This window comes from Eptesicus fuscus, chromosome 20 (assembly GCF_027574615.1).
Source record: "Eptesicus fuscus isolate TK198812 chromosome 20, DD_ASM_mEF_20220401, whole genome shotgun sequence".
NCBI classification, from domain to species: Eukaryota; Metazoa; Chordata; class Mammalia; order Chiroptera; family Vespertilionidae; genus Eptesicus; species Eptesicus fuscus.
This window is the reverse complement of record NC_072492.1, coordinates 47,241,197-47,256,857: the sequence shown is the minus strand read 5'-3', so window position 1 is coordinate 47,256,857 and position 15,661 is coordinate 47,241,197. Positions and strand designations below refer to the sequence as shown.

Below are 15,661 nucleotides of genomic sequence, written 5' to 3'. Positions count from 1 at the left end.
CCGGCCAGGGCGCGGCAGAGGGCAGAACGGCCGGTCTCCATCCTCCGGGCGGCGGCAGGAGGCTCCGTGCCCGGGCGCCGGCGGCTACAGCCCGGCTCACCGAGCCCAGCAGACGTCCCCGCCGCCTCGCTGCCGGCGCGGACGTGGGCGCGGGGGGCTGCGCGCCGGGCCGCGGGACCCGCAAAGTTTGCTGGCCGCCTGGGTGCCGGGCCGAGGGCGCGCGCGGGCCCAGCGCCCCCCGGGGGGGACCGAGAGTTCCCGGATTGAGCGCCGGGGCAGCGGAGCCGACCGGGGTGGCTCGGCCCCGGCAGATGCCGCCTGCAAAGTTAGAGGGAAGAAAACTTCAGCTCCGGGGAGGTTCGGACCGCGATGCACACCGCGCCCCCCGAAACCCGCGTCCCTGAAAGAAGCCCCGCGGCCGCGCCGGCCGCCGCGCTCGGCTCCAGACTGGCCCCCAGGGCCCGGCGCCGGGAACGACGGTGACTGCGTCCGCCTGGACGACCCAACCAGGGGGCGGGGAGCGGGCGGGGGGCGGGCAACGTGGCCTCGGGAGGAAGTTTCCTGAAGTTGTCCTTTCATTGCGGAGCCCGGCGGCCAGCGACCCGGCCGAGCTGCGGAGGCCTCCCCGCCGGGGAGGCGAAGTCGGAGTTGGGGTTCTCAGGGAGGAAGGCGCCCCGAGTCCGAGAGCGCGGCTTTTCTCTTTCTCTCTGCTCGCCCGTCGCCTTCCGGGCGCGCCGCGAGGAGGATCGAACTTGGACCGAAGAGGACTGGGAAGCTTTGGGGTCCCCAGGGCTGCCCCTCCCGGGCATAGACCGCCCCGGGCCAGAGCCACCTAGACTGTCTCCCGGGACGATGGCAGGGTACCGGACCCCCCAGGATTATAACGGTGCGGAGGACCCCCCACCCCCCCACACCATGTGGGGGCTGCTGATCTGGACTCTGCTGGCCCTGCACGGGATCCCCCAGGCCAGAGCGCAAGGTAGGAGGGCCACCCCCACGTGGGGATGGGGAGGGGGTACGAGGAAGGGGCGGGAGCCGCCGGCCTCACGGTGGCCTCCTGGACACCCGGCTTAACCTGGGCAGAGCTCTCTCAAGGGAGTTTCGGGCCTCCCTCCTCGAGTTTTGGGGCTCTCGTTGCGGGGTGGGGCAGTGTTTCTGAGACTTGTGGCTTCCGAATGAGGGAAGGTATGGTCCGTGCTGGGAGGTTGCCTGGGGAAGGCTGAGAAGAGCCTTAGATGAGTCTGGGGGGGGGGGGTGTCCGCTACTCCCCACACGCGCTATGGGTACCCCATTGGGCCCACGAGGGAGGGGCGCGCCATTCCGCGCGGGGCTCAGCGCCCGGCTCTACCCAGATCCTCAGGCCGGGCTCCCGGTCCCCCGCTCAGTGTCAGCGGAGGGCAAGACCCTGCCTGGCAGGCGCTGGCCGCCCCAAGGCCTGGGAGTGGCCTGGGAAGGCGGCGGGAAGGAGCCCAAGGCGCGTGCTGGGTGCCGGGTGGCAGCCGGGGAGGGAGATGGACGGGCCTGGCCACGTATGGAGCCCGCGCCTGGCTGCCGGGCCGGGGCTGGGGCTGGGGCTTCGGTTCGGGCTGGGAGCCCAGGTCCTGGTGCAACCCCGGTCCCACAAGGGGGAGGTGCCCAGGGAGTGTCTGAGGCCCCCTGCGCTTCCCCCCCTCCCCCCACCTCCCCAGGCACTGGGCTCCTGCCTTTGCCTTCAGCTCCACTGGCCGCTCAATTGTCTCTGCAGCCGCTGCTCTGACCGGGAGCAGCCTCGGCGGGGAAGGGCTGGTGGGCTTTGGGTGGGAGTGTTAGGAAGGATGAGGAGGTGTGACCCGCACCGCCCCCCCCCCCCAAGAGGGCGGGTGCCCAAATGTCCTCCCAGCCCCCTGGCAGGTCCCAGAAGGAGAGGGCGGCTGCACCGGCGCTTCCTTGCTTTTGGGGTTCACAGCGGTGTCCGAGCGGCGCCTGCTGGGGGCGGAGGGAGACAAGTCTGGACTGAGCGCCACGATTGGGGGCTTGAGGGCGCCCGCCCCTCCTCCCTCCCCTCCACGGCTGCTCACCTGCCCATGCTGCACCCTCGAAAGGGGCCCCACTTACCTCTGGGGTTGCTGAGCAGGGGGCGGGGAGGGAGAAAAGAGGGGGCGTACCTCAGGGCACCCAGAGTCAGCCCAGCCAGAGAGCCAAGATCAAAGAGATGAAAGTAATCAGCCCTCACGGGACAGAGGGGAGGGTTTTACAAGGTAATTTACGTTAAAGCACTTAGAAATGTTGTTAACGGGCCCTGGAAATGTAAGGTAATAAAAGTTATGATTATTTTTATGATCTTCATAAAACCTTCCTGCAAGCAGGACCTCAGAGGTCGGCGTACTCTAGGAGCCATTTAACAGATGGGAAAACTGAGGCCCCGGGGCATGAAGTGACTTGACCGAGGCTGCGGGGAGATCTGGGGGCAGAGTCCAGGGCAGGGTTCCAAGCCCCTCTGGCCCTGGGACCAGGACCCTGCGCAGCTGGGGTGGGTTTGTGGGGTCCCCGAGGAGGGCTGTGAGGCTGCTGGGAGAGGAGGGGGGCACCCCCCAGATTTGCTCTGAGATGCCAGTGGGGTTCCCAGCCAAAAGCCAGGAAGGGCTCACTGGACACTTGAACTTCATTACTGCATGATGGCCCTGGCCAGGTGGCTCCCTCGTTCCTGTCCCATCCAGGCCCAGGCCCCTAGACCTCCACACCTGTCCCCTCCACCTCTGTCCCCTCCACCCGAGGTCAAGATTCCAGCGTCCTGCTGAAGGCCAGGCCGCCTCCTGGCCCTGCGCCTCCTTGGGGAGGGGCGGCCTGTCAGAGCCCTGAAGGTCTCTTTGATTGATTCACTCCCGCTCCTCCTGTTTGCTGCCGGTTGGAGAGCGCCGCCCAGGTCCCCCGCTGCTCCATTTGTGCTCTCTGGCCTGAGAGAGAGCTTCCTGCCCCCATGAGTACTCTCCATCCTTTTGTGTCCCGGGCAGCAAACATGCAGGGGATTGTGGGAACTTGGTCCCGGCCCAGGATTGGGGGCAATGTTGCATTTGAGTTGGGGGGCGGTAGGGGCAGGGGCAAGCCCAGGACTGGGTGTGGGGGGAGCTTTCTTATCTGCTTTGGGGTTAGAGAGTGGAGTTTCTCCATAAGTGTCCTGTCGCTAACCCTTGGGGTGGCTGAGGCCACAGCCCTGTGAGTCACTTCTGAGCCCAGGAGCCGCGTTCTCCAATCATGACACAGAGTGAGGGACGGAGCAGTGGTCCTCCCTGGGGCCAGACCTCACCTGGGCCACTGCCAGACCTCCTCTAGCCCCAGCCGAGTGTTTTCCAGGGGCTGGCCCCGGGCGACATCACCTCCCTAGACCTAAGCCACCACTTGACCATTTTTCCCTTCAAGCGGATGTCACACAATTCACGCTTATTTCCCAGACCCCGTGAGTGACGTGGTAGAGAGAGCAGAGACCATCGAGGGTTGGAGGTTCAGCCTGGCACATAGATGGTGCTGAAGAAAGGGTCACCGTTGGTGTTATTATCAGTGTCTTCACACTCTAAGCCCAGGTCCACGGGGAGGGGTTCCGGGCCACCCACCAGCTAGGCCTCGGATGCCTTTTTCTCACTCGCGGCCCTTCCTTTCCTTCCTTCGGTGGCTGCCTCGCTGTGTCTCACGTGCTGTGTCTCTCGTGGCCGTCCAGCCCCGGGCGCCACTCCCAGGTGCTCCGAGGGGAGGCGGCCGCGGGAGCCTGGGCGTCTCCTCTGGAACTTAACAGGCGCCCGCAGGCGTTTTCATGGTGGGCATCCCGAGGAGGCTGGCAAGAGGGCGGTGGCAGCCCAGCCAGCTGGTCTGGAAGGTTCTCTCGGGAGAACAGTGCCTGGGCGAGGGACGGGAGGGAGTGTGAGCTGAGCGAGCCAGGCAGTGGGGACCCTGGGCTGAGGGCTGGGAAGCCCCAGCCCTGGAGGCTCCAAAGGGAGAAAGTTTAGCGCGGCGAGCTAATCACAATGAAAGCCAAACAGCACGCGAGGGAGCAGGATGAAAGTTTAATTACATGGTGTGGCGAAGCTGTAATTATTAATTACTGACAGCAAAAAATAACTTATTGATCAGGGCCTCTTGCTAATTACCACGAGGCCGAGTGTCATGCTTGCCTGGGGCTCAGCCGGTTTGTGTCAAAAGCCCCACAGGAGGGCGGGCCGGGGGCGTCCCTGTTCCCCGTGTCCCCTTCTGTCCTCACCCCGCACCCCTCTGTCTCCCTCGCCCAGTGCGCCCTTGGCTTCAGCTGGGGGGATTCTGGAACATGCTGGCTGTGGTTAGATGAGCGACACGGCTTGGTGCTGCTGTTGGCTGAGCACCTCCCCTGTCCGGGCTAACCAGACTCAGGACCCCCACCCGGAGTCCGAGTCTCTCGGGCAGCCTGCACCTGCCTCAGAAACCCTCTCTTTCATGCATTTGCTCGGCAAATATTTATCGACCGCCTCTCCCCTCTGTCCTCTCCTGGAAGGCGAGCGTGGGGCCAGGAGCCTGTTCCATCAGGGAAGGGAGGCTGGGAAAGGGGCCAAGTCCTTTAGAGCAGTCCTCTGTTTAAACAGTGCCCGAGCGGCCGACTCTAAAACGATGTGTTAAACGGGATTGGTATGCGTTTGACCGTTGGGCGGTCAGCTCACCGGTGAAGGAGAATGAGCCCGTTCTCCGTCCGTAAGAAACATGAAACGTCGCCCAGTGCTGTCCTCTGCCCACCAACGTGGCGCAGGTAGTCCGCCGTCTGCTTGGATCCCCCCGGTGACGGAGGCCTCACTACCCGACGAAACAAACTGCTTGTGAGACAGCTGTGCTCTGTGTTGCTGAGCAAATTGGCCTCCCTGTGGCGGGTTACCCCAGGGTTTGGCTGCAGTCGGAGGAGTCCTCTGGTTGGTCGGAACCTCCCTCCCCATCCCTCTGACTCCCGGGACCTCGGGGAGGCAGGAGACTGAGTTGGAATCGATGTTGGGCGTTAGGGTGCTGCCTGCGGGGTTTCCAGCCCGGCTCCCCCTGGGGCACGTTGCCACAGCCGGCCCGAAGCGGCGGGAATTAGTCATCCTGATGTGGGGCCTTGGGCTGCCAATAGCAACAAATGGGCCAGCAGTGCCGCCGGCAGCGCCCCACGGCCTCCCCGGGAAAGGAAAACACGCCGGGTTGCCCAGACATCCCGGTTGCTCCTTGTCCTCCACCCCTGCTGGGAGAAGGCAGTGCCCGCTCAGTGGTGCTGGGCAGGGCCAGGCCTGGGGAAGGGAGGGGGCTGCCCCCCTCGGCCCATCACTCCCCAAGCCAGGTGTCTGGGCCACGAAGCCCCTCAGGGCCTGGGCGTCCTGCGAGGCCGGCTCCTTTAGGTAACGGGGGTGCCACGTGGCAGGTGGCTCCCAGTCTGGGTTCCGGCTTGAATCCTGCTTCCACCACGGAGCGACCCTGAGCTGAGGCTGTTTTCCATCCGTAAGATGAGGAAACAGTTAAAAATAAGTGTGTCTACCTTCTAAGAGTTGGGTGTGGGTTTTGTTTTGTTTTATGTTAAATGAGATTATCCCAATCCCCTTTTAAATACTCTTACGTGTTTATAATGTGTTGGCCACAAGGTATGAGGGTGCCATCATCCACACCCCCTCCCTCCCCGCACTCCAACATGTGGGTAAACTGAGGCTCGGCGTGATTAACCGCCCAAGACCCCTCAGCCAGAAAGTCGAAAGGTCGGGATGTGAACCCAGGGCTCCGTGGCCCCGACACCTGTCATCTTCCCGCTGGTCCGGGATGCCCTCGGCCTCCACGCCTCCGTCACTGGTGTCTTCCCACGGACGCTCGGACAGCCATGCTGGTCGACGACCTGGGCTGGTGCAGGGGAGGCAGTAGAGTCTGTAAATAACCCAGGAATTCCGGGTCCTCCCGGCTCTTGCCTCCACCCGGGTTGGTGTCCTCACTGGGCCTTAGGTTGTCAGAGTTCAAGAGGTCAGGACCGGAACCCCTCTTGCCTCTGCACCTCCCCTTTCCCTGTGCCCTCCCCGGGGCTGGGGTGACCTGGAGATGTTTAGGAGGCTCCTTAAAGTCACGTGGGGCATTTGTGACTGGCTTGCTCGTGTCTGAGCCACACACGTCTTCTGCACTGAAGGGGACGGGATGGAAAAGCGGTAAGCGTCTGATGCCACAGCGGAAGCTGCCGGGGACCCAGCGAGGTGGTGAGAATGTGATGATGTGGTGATCCTCAGGGGAGGAAATGTTTGCATAACTCGGCCTGTTTAGGGGATTCGGCTTCTGGGGTGGACACAGGTGACTCTCAAGGGCCTGTTGGAGCCAGGACCTGGACCCTCCCCACAGGGCACCTCTGTGGACGTGCAGATGCGCAAATGAGGGAGGCAGTTGTCCCGCTCAGAGTCTGAGGGATGGTCAGAAACACGGCCTAAAGCGGTGGGCCTCAGTGAGTCTGCGTCTGTGATGAACCTGCTTCGGCGGACTGTGAGAGCCAATCGGAATGTGCCCTCAGAGGGCCCGGGTGGGTCAGCACAGGCCTCTGAGGAGCCTGAAACAGGGACGACCCCCCGGGTTCAAATCCTGCTTGTCGTTTACTGCGTGGGTGACCTTGAGCCGACCTGTGTGTCTCGGTTTCTTCATCTGTAAAATGGGGACAAGAGTGGCCCTTGCCTCATCGGGTGGTGACGGGGTTTAATAAGCTATGCTAAGCATTTAGGACAGCGTTCCCTGTACAGTAAGCACTGGGTGAGAGTTTGCCATTGTCAGTATTGTCCTCTTGGGGTCTGGGAAGCACGGCCAGCTTTGCCATTTCCCTTTCTCTCTCATAGACCTGCACCTACACTTCCACTATTAGGGATGTATTTATTTGGCTAAGTGGTATCTGGCTCTAGCTTAAAATGCAACTATGCCACAGAGCACCCACATAGGCAGCTGTTCCCAGCTCTGACGGCCTTACGTGAGTGTTTCCACCGGGTCCTTCCATAAAACCTCACGTCTGTGGGCATCTCTCACAGACATCTCCTTTCCCCTTCACCCCCACCTAGGAAGCAGCTGGGCCAGCAGGCATGGACGTTATTAACCTTATTAGCATCGAAGTTCAGAAAGATTAAGTCACTTGCCAGGGTCACGTTCCATGTCAGAGAGAGCGGGCGCAGGTCAGCTGCGTCTGAGGCTGTGGCTTTCGATCCAGACGCCCACCTTCTGGAATGAAGGGCTCGCCGTGCTGCTCGGGGACTCGGGAACTGTCTCCTGTGACCACGGGCTTCTCCGCAGCTGGGGTGGGCCCGGGGTGCAGCCCGATGGCCTCTCTCTGTCGACGGGAACTCTGAGCCCTCTCTTGGGGTCCCATCTGCTGTCCCACGGGGTCTTGGCCACGGGATCTGAAGGCTGAGACCTTTCGTGTCAGCCCCCTCCTGGCCGGCTTCACCGGCTGGCCCCCCGACGGCTGTGGTACCCGCACCGAGCCCTGCACCCCCAGGCCCTGTGCAGGGCTGCAGTCCCCCCTCCACTCCCACTGCCTAGCCACCAGCACCCTTCCCTCCTCTCTCCCGCTAGCTCTTCCCCCCCAGGGACCAGGGCTGCCGGCTTCCTCCCGGTGCCTGGAGCGCTCAGGGTGCCGATGGTCTAGATGTCTCATTTGGCACCTTGGCCTTGTTGATGCTGAATTATCTTTGGATGTCTGTGTGACGGATTTCTTTAATTAGAAACTCCTCGAGTTTAGATAATAACCCTTCATCAACAGGGATGGAGGTATTAGACATAAATTATCGTTCCCAATTAACAGACTTCACCCTTCAAAGAAGGGTCCCACAGGAGTAATAGTGACGTCGGGGAGAAGGTAGCAGGCTTGGACGCTGTGTGGGACTCAGAAACCAGGACCGATTCTCCTTGGATCTCTTTACCACCCCCCCACCCCCCCCCCCACCCCCGCCCCTGTGTCTTCATCAGGAAAATGTGAGGCATAATTCTAGCATTTCCAAGCTCTTCCTGACGGACTTCCTGATGGACACAGGTAGACATGTGTCCTGGGGGATCTGGCCACACAGCCTGAAGCTGTCTGCCACCCACACTGCCTTTTCCTTTTTAATATTTTAAGTTTTAAATACATGAGATTTTGCATTCCATCCTTTAGTCTACCTGAAATCTATTTTAACACACAGAGGATACGTTATTTTTAATATGTGTATTGATTTCTAGAGGGGAAGGGAGAGGGGGAGAGAGAAACATCAATGTGAGAGTGAAACATAGATGGAAACATCGATCTGCTGCCTCCTGCGCATCCCCAACCGGGGATCGAGCCCACAACCCAGGCATGTGCCCTGACTGAGGACTGAACCAGCAACCTTTCGGTGCACAGGACAGCGCCTAACGAACTGAGCCACACCCGCCAGGGCCACACAGAGGCTATTTTAAAGCCAATTAGTGCCGCAAGAAGATGTGGTATTTCTGCCCCATGGCTTCCGGGACCTTCAGGGATATATGTCAAAACTCGGTTTTGAAAGACTTGAATGAGATGATCTCTTGAGTCACATCATATTTAAGAGTCTAAGATACTTTACACGCAATATATATACTAGAGGCCTAGTGCACAAAATTCGTGCACTGCGGGGGGGGGGGGCCCTCAGCCCAGCCTGCACCCTCTTGCAGTCCGGGAGCCCTCGGGGGATGTACAACTGATGACTTAGGCCCCTCGTGGGCCTAAGCCATCAGTCGGATATCCTTAGCACTGCCAGGGAGGTGGGAGAGGCTCCCGCCACCACTATTGCACTCACCAGCTGTGAGCCAGGCTCAGGGCTTCTGGCTGAGTGGTGCTCCCCCTGTGGAAGCGCACTGACCACCAGGGCTGCTCCTGCGTTGAGCGTCTGCCCCCTGGTGGTCAGTGTGTGTCATAGCGACCAGTTGTTCTGCCGTTCAGTCGATTTGCATATTAGCCTTTTATTATATAGGATAATCTCAACCATTTGCACTTAGACTTTTCTATAATCTTTTGTACACATACCTCCCCCTAAAACAGTTGTGTCCCCAACATAATTGACCAGGGGCCACCGTAGCCAGCCACCTTGACTGGTCTCTGGCAGTGCCTTCAAGGGTGAGGGTGTATGGGTGAGGCTGTCTGCCCTTCCCTAGGGGACCCTGCTGCTGGGGTGGTTGGCATTTTCTGGGTCCTCTCTTCGCTCAGCCAATCTGCTCCTTACCGTTAGGGAACTTGTCCCTGGACCACACCATTGTATCGTGACCGAAGGAGTTGGGGGCAGGGCCCCGAGTGAGGCCTGAAGACTCTCCTGGCAGGAGGTGTCTGGCCCCGTGATACCTATGTCCCCCGCAAGGGGCCTTTTGCATGAGCACGTGGGCGCCTTCCAGGAGAGCCGGGGTGACTGGAAGGCCATCCTCCGGCTAAGCAGGGCCTTTGCTTCCCTGCAGCAGCTCCAGCAGCCCGGAGCTCCGTGCCCTGCCCATGCAGCACTAACCACATGTTCTAGGTCATCGGTTCCGCCCCGCCCGATGCCTCTCGAGGCTCTGGAGCTTCCAGAAGCAGACTCCATGCCCTCCCAGGCCCCGTCGGCGGCCGCCTTCCCCAGCACCGTTGACGCCTCTCGCTGCCCTGACTCAAGGACTCAGCACTCGGTCGGAGGAGATGCTGCTGACTGTGCCCGGCGCTCCCGCCTCCCTGCTCAGTCAACCTTGAAGACTCCTCCCCGTGGGCAGCCTGCACGTGGGCTCTGCCCAGCTCCGGCCGCTCAGCCAAGTGGCCCTTGACCTCCTCCTTTGGAGCCCCTTCTCCCAGCCCTGGCAGAGCGGGTGTAGGCGGGGAGGGGAGCTGGCGGGCAGGCCATCGGGGGCCGGCGCTGCCGAGGAGGGCGGAGGGGAGTTCGAGGTAGCGCTGCCCCCAGCTCATTATCCGGCCGTGCATCACCGGATGAAAGACGGTTGTTGTCAGGACGGCGATAAACACGCGGCTGTCAGTGCTGATGTGATTGCACTAATGAAGAGAAGTCGGCCCCGGCGAGAGCGGCCGCTCCCGGCTCTGGCTCCGGGCGGCTGGAGGGATCTGTCCAGGGCCCCCTGTCCCTGCCCCAGGAGGACAGAGGTCTGGGTGCCAGGAGGAGAGAGGCGTTGGCGCATAGCCCTGTCCTCCTAAGGCCTTGGTGGATGGAGAACCTAGAAGGTGCTGGAAACCTCCAGGAATAAGGAACGTTGTTTGGCCGCAGGGTGGGAGGGAGGCTGTGATACGGGGCCTGGGGCAGCCTGGGCCTTGGGCAGAGACGTGGACGGTCCGGTGGGCTGCTGTGCTTTGATGGCTCAGCTGCCTCCCGTTCCCTGGTGGAGCGCTGCCTTAGGGAGGCGTGGGGAGAAACACAGGCTCATTGTCTGCAGCCCCTGCCTGCACCTCGCGCCACCTCGCCAGCAGTGTTAGGACGTATTGTCTGTCCAGGAACTTGGAATGTCCAGCCCAGGGTGCGGGGACCAGGCCTTGAACTCCAGCGTGTCTTGCGCCTCGGCTGGGGAAGAGCTCAAGGGGCCCTCGGACCTGAGCCAAGCGGAGCGTTCAGGAAGCAGAGACGTGCCTCCGAGATGCGGATGGAGGGGGGAAGGGCGTGGCCCCATCGTGGTGCCAGGGTTTGGGCTCCTGGGGAGTGGAGGAAGGCTGAAGGATTGAGGGGTGCCCTTGCAGCTGGGGCCTCCGGGGCACATTCTTGGCCTTTGTCATCCATCCACACATTAGGGTGACTTCGGAGCTCCTAGCAAGAGCTGCTTCAGCCAGTGATAACTTCATTCCTGCCCTTCATCGCCCAAGAAGGAGGCCTCTGGGCTGGAATTCTGTTTGCTTTTAAGAAATGACATTGAGCCCGGCCGGTGTGGCTCAGCGGTTGAGTGTCGACCCAGGAACCAAGAGGTCGCCAGTTCGATGCCTGGTCAGGGCACATGCCTGGGTTGTGGGCTGGATCCCTAGTAGGGGCCGTGCAGGAAGCAGCTGATCGATGATGTTCCTCATTGATGTTCTATTCTCTACTCCTCTCCCTTCCTCTATCTCTAAAAATCAATCCTTCTATATAATAAAAGGCTAATATGCAAATTGTCCCCTCGACCAGGAGTTCGACTGGGAGTTCGACCAGGGGGTGGGGCCGGCCGGACCTCACCTGTGCACGAATTCGTGCACCGGGCCTCTAGTAAAAAAAAAAAGTATTTACAGGACAGTGTGAAAGAAGCTAAGAGACGGTGGGAACCAGTGATGGGGGTCCAGAGGGGTCACCTGAAAAGCTGCTCAGAGAAGGCTTCCCAGAGAAGGTGACCTTGAAGCTGGGGTCATGTAGGATGGTGGAGCCCTGCCTTCCTTGGGGAACACTAGGGGCTTTGGTTTTGTTGTGCCATAATATGCCGTATATGTTTAAAGAGTACAACGTGGTCATTTCGGACGTGTGTGTGTGTGTGTGTGTGTGTGTGTGTGTGTGTGTAATACCTGAAATTACCACCAAAATCAGGATAACACATCCATCGCCACCCAACGCTTCCTGTGTCCTTCCTAACCCTTCCCTGCTTTTTTCTTCCCTTTTCTCTTCTCTTTTTAAATGAATATCCAATGGTTCCAGCTTTGTTTTTAAGAAAATAGTCCTTTCACCGCTGAATTACCGCTGCACCTGTCTTGGAAGTCAGTTGTCCGTATATATATGTGTGGGTCTATTTCTGGACACTCTCGGCGGCTTCATTTGTCTGTCTGTCTGTCTGTCTGTGCAGCAGTGGCACGCTGTCTTGGTTACTGTTGCCTTCTGGGAAGACTTGAAACCGTGTGGCGATAGCTGTCTGAACTCTCAGCGTTGCTTGGGCTGTGCTGGGGCCTGTGCGTTTCCAGATCGGCTTAAGAATCAGTTTATCTGTCTTCAGAATCCGTTTACCGTGAGGTATGAATTTTAGAATCGCTTTTTGTTTTTTTTCCCCAAAAACTCCTGCTGGGATTTCCGGTTGGGATCGCACTGATTATGTAGGTGAAAATGAGCACGCCCATCTTGACGGCATTGAGTCTCTGCGGCCCGTTCTTCAGTTCTTTGGTTTCGCTTAGCAACGCGTTGTGGGTTTCAACAAAGTACAGGTTCTGTAACATCGCCTGTCAGATTTAGGCCTAAATATTTCATGGTTTTGATGCAATTGTAAATGTTATTTTTTTTTTTATTGCGACTCCCAGCGGCTCGTCGCCACGACTCGGAAATAGTTGATTTGGACACGTCGGTCTCGCACCCTGGACTTGGCCAGGCTCGATGATTAGTTCTGGTAACTTTTTTGTCGACCTCATCGGATTTCCTATGCGCCTGATCAGGTTATCTCCGAATGCTGGCGCTGTAACTTCTTTTCCAACCTGGATCCCATCCGTTCCTCTTTCTCGGCCTGTTACCCAGCCCAGCGCCTCTGGGAGGGCTTTGCTTTCACCCTCTCCGTTGCCAAGCAGCAGGTATGGGCGGCAGGTTCGCACTTGAGTGGCCGCTAACCTGAGTGGGTCAGACCGTGCTTAGCCACCTTCTTGAGTGGCTTGCTGAGAGGGGGCCCCGCCCTCGGGATGCTAACACTCAGGGACGCTTGCTCTGCTGGTCATCAGTCAGCTCCCGGTGGGGAGCAGCACACGGAAGCACGGAGACTCCGGTATGCTCACATGTGTGATGAGCACATGTGTGTGTTTGGGGCTTGGGGTCCTCTTCCCTGAACCCCTCCTCTGGCCCTAGGTCCTGGAGCCTCCCTAGGAGGCAATAGATGACCTAAAACTATAGGGAACTCAGACAACCACTGAGGTCAGATTACAAAGGGCTCCTCGTTTTATAAAGGAGGACGCGGGGCCAAGAGAGGTGCCCCAAGCCTCAGGGCTTGGGAGCTCGGGACTTCCTGCCCCTCCGCAGGCTCCGCCCACGCAGGTGCAGGCCTTCGGCTCTCACCTTAGCTGCACAGCTGGCCCCTGGGAGGACTGTGGTTTCTCGGGATGGATGGAGCCTTTGCCACGAGCCAGACGTTGTTCTAAATCAGTGGTCGGCAAACTGCGGCTCTCGAGCCACATGCGTCTCTTTGGCCCCTTGAGTGTGGCTCTTCCACAAAATGCCACGGCCTGGGCGAGTCTATTTTGAAGAAGTGGCGTTAGAAGAAGTTTAAGTTTAAAAATTTGGCTCTCAAAAGAAATGTCAGTCGTTGTGCTGTTGATATTTGGCTCGGGTCACTAATGAGTTTGCCGACCACTGTCCTTCCTAAATGCTTTACCTGGGTTGTTGGGTCCTCGCAACAGCCCTGTGAGGAAGCCTGCTGGCCCCATTGTATGGATTTGGAAACAGAGGCCCAGAGAGACGGAGCAACTTACCTCACGTCCTGTAGCTTGTAAATGGTGAACTCGGGAATGGACCCAGTCGGGTGGGAGCCTGAGTTCTCAACCACGGGACTGTGCTGGAAGCCGGGGTCCCACCCACGAGCCCGCTCCGCCCTCTGCTTCCCTCTAACCTGCGGGGGAGCAAAATAGCACCCCGTTTCCATGGCTGCCTAGCACCTGGCCTCGCTCCGCCACTTACAGGCTGCCTGACCTTGGCCAATTCCCCTCGCTTTTCTGAGTCTCAGTTTCCTCACTTGCGAAGTGTGGACTTAACACGGACAAAACTCCCTCACCCTCATGGGGCTGATGGGAGGGTTGTCTGACGGGATATTAGAGAGCAGACCCAACACGGAGCCCGGCCCGTGGGATGTTGCCGTGGGAGTCAGGAGCCCTGTCCCACCCCTTGCCTGTAGCCCTGACCCATCTCCCCAGGCCTCTGCCAGCCTGTCACAGCCTCTGCCCGTGACTCAATGTCCATCCCCCAGGGACCCCGGGCTCCTGCCCGCTCCAGCACCCTGGGGTCTCCATGCCTGTTTCCGCGGATCAGGGCACTCGCAGCACCCCACAACTCAACTCACGGCCAAGGAGCTGTCGCTGAGAGAGATGCAGACTGATGGGTACCGTCACCATCGTCCTCATCCCTCTTCCACTGAACCTGGGCTCCATTGTGAGACCTGCCATTACTGTAGGTGCCCCTGCGAGAGGAAAAGAGGCCGCTGTTTCTCGGCAATGAGGTGCATGCCGGCTCTGGAGATGTGAAATGCCTTTGGAGTCCCCGAGACTGGGTAATGGCCGCTATTTATATAATGCGCACCCTCCCTTCCGAGGGCCCCGAGTGCATTAGTGCATTTAACCCCCACAGCAGCCCCGGGAGTTTGGATATGACCATCTTTTTCTCTTATTATTGTTGAAAGTATTACACATGTCCTCCTTCCCCCCCCCCATTAACCCCTTCCAGCCTGCCCCCATCTCCCCCCACCCCAGGCCTTCACCACCCTATAGTCTGTGTCCATGGGTTATGCACATCTACACTAATAAAAGAGAAATATGCAAATTGACTGTACTTCCACGACGCCCATCAACCAATGAGGAGTGAGTATGCAAATTAACCCAACAAAGATTGGTGGGTTAATTTGCATACACAGGCGCAGAGCAGCCGGGCGGGGCAGGATGCCTGCTATGATGGGGAGGGCGGGGAGCGAAGGGAGCTACAGGAGTGTTGCTCCAGCTGGGAGTGAAGACTTGCAGGAAGACTTGCAAAGCCAGGGGAAGGAAGGCCTATTCTAGCACAAATCTTCGTGCAACGGGCCTCTAGTATACATATACAAGGTCTTTGGTTGATTATCTCCCACCCACCCACCTTCCCTCTGAGATTCCACACGCTGTTCCGTGCTTCCATGTCTCCGGGTCCTCTCTGTTCATCGGTTTCTTTTGTTCATTAGATTCCACATATGAGCGAGATCATGTGATACTTGCCTTTGTCTGACTGACTGACTTCACTTAGCATGATCCTCTCCATGTCCCCCAATGCTGTCCCAAAGTGTAAGAGATCCTTCTTTTTTTACAGCTGCATAGTATTCCACGGGATAAATGTACCACAGCTTTTTATCCACTCATCTCCTGATGGGCACTTGGGCTGTTTCCAGATCTTAGCTATTGTAGATTGTGCTGCTATGAACATAGAGATGCATACATTCTTTCTGATTGGTGTTTCAGGTTTCTCAGGATAGGTTCCTAGAAGTGGGATCTCTGGGAATATCACCATCGTCTTGACCATAGATCAGGCCAGTAGAGTTGGTTCAAAAAATTTAAGATGCTGTGGGCCCCAGCAAGGCCACAATGGGGAACGGGCTGCAGGCGTACGAGGCGACCCCTTAAGGTAGACTGGACGCTGAATCCTGAAGCCCTGGGGGACCCACCATGGACCGGGCTCCTGGGGCCGAGACCCCAAAGCTCCAGAACACTCTCCCCTCCCTATTACTGTCCTCCCAGAATGCACTGGGCCTGGTGAAGCCACTCTCCATTCTGCCCCAGGCCCCGCATTCCTCCCTTGGCCCTGCCTGATGCCAGCACCTGTCCTCCAGGGACAGTGGCCCCCAGGAAATGAATGCTTGGCTTGGCTTCCTCCCCTCGGAGCTGGGACTCCCAGCCAGGCCAGGGCTTCTGAACCAACTGCACTTGGCTCTCCTCTCCTTCTTTGGCCAATTCCAGAAGCCAAGCCCGGGGCTCGGCTCCAATTACACGGGGACTCTGGGACCGGCTGGCACAGCTGAGCGCCCTGCATCTGCCCAGCCCTTGGGGTTTGGATGGTGTTGGGTGGTGGTTTCCTTGGAGAGG

General features: G+C 59.1%; 1 protein-coding gene across 1 annotated transcript in view; it reads left to right on the top strand.

Moving 5' to 3' along the window:
• Nucleotides 1–896: 896 nt before the first annotated feature.
• SDK2 (sidekick cell adhesion molecule 2) overlaps nucleotides 897–15,661 on the top strand; it is a 208,752-nt gene continuing 193,987 nt past the window's right edge. The window contains exon 1 of the mRNA XM_054709217.1: nucleotides 897–979. Coding sequence (XP_054565192.1) covers nucleotides 916–979 — 64 coding nt within the window. The 5' untranslated portion in view covers nucleotides 897–915. The remainder of the gene's footprint in view (nucleotides 980–15,661) is intronic.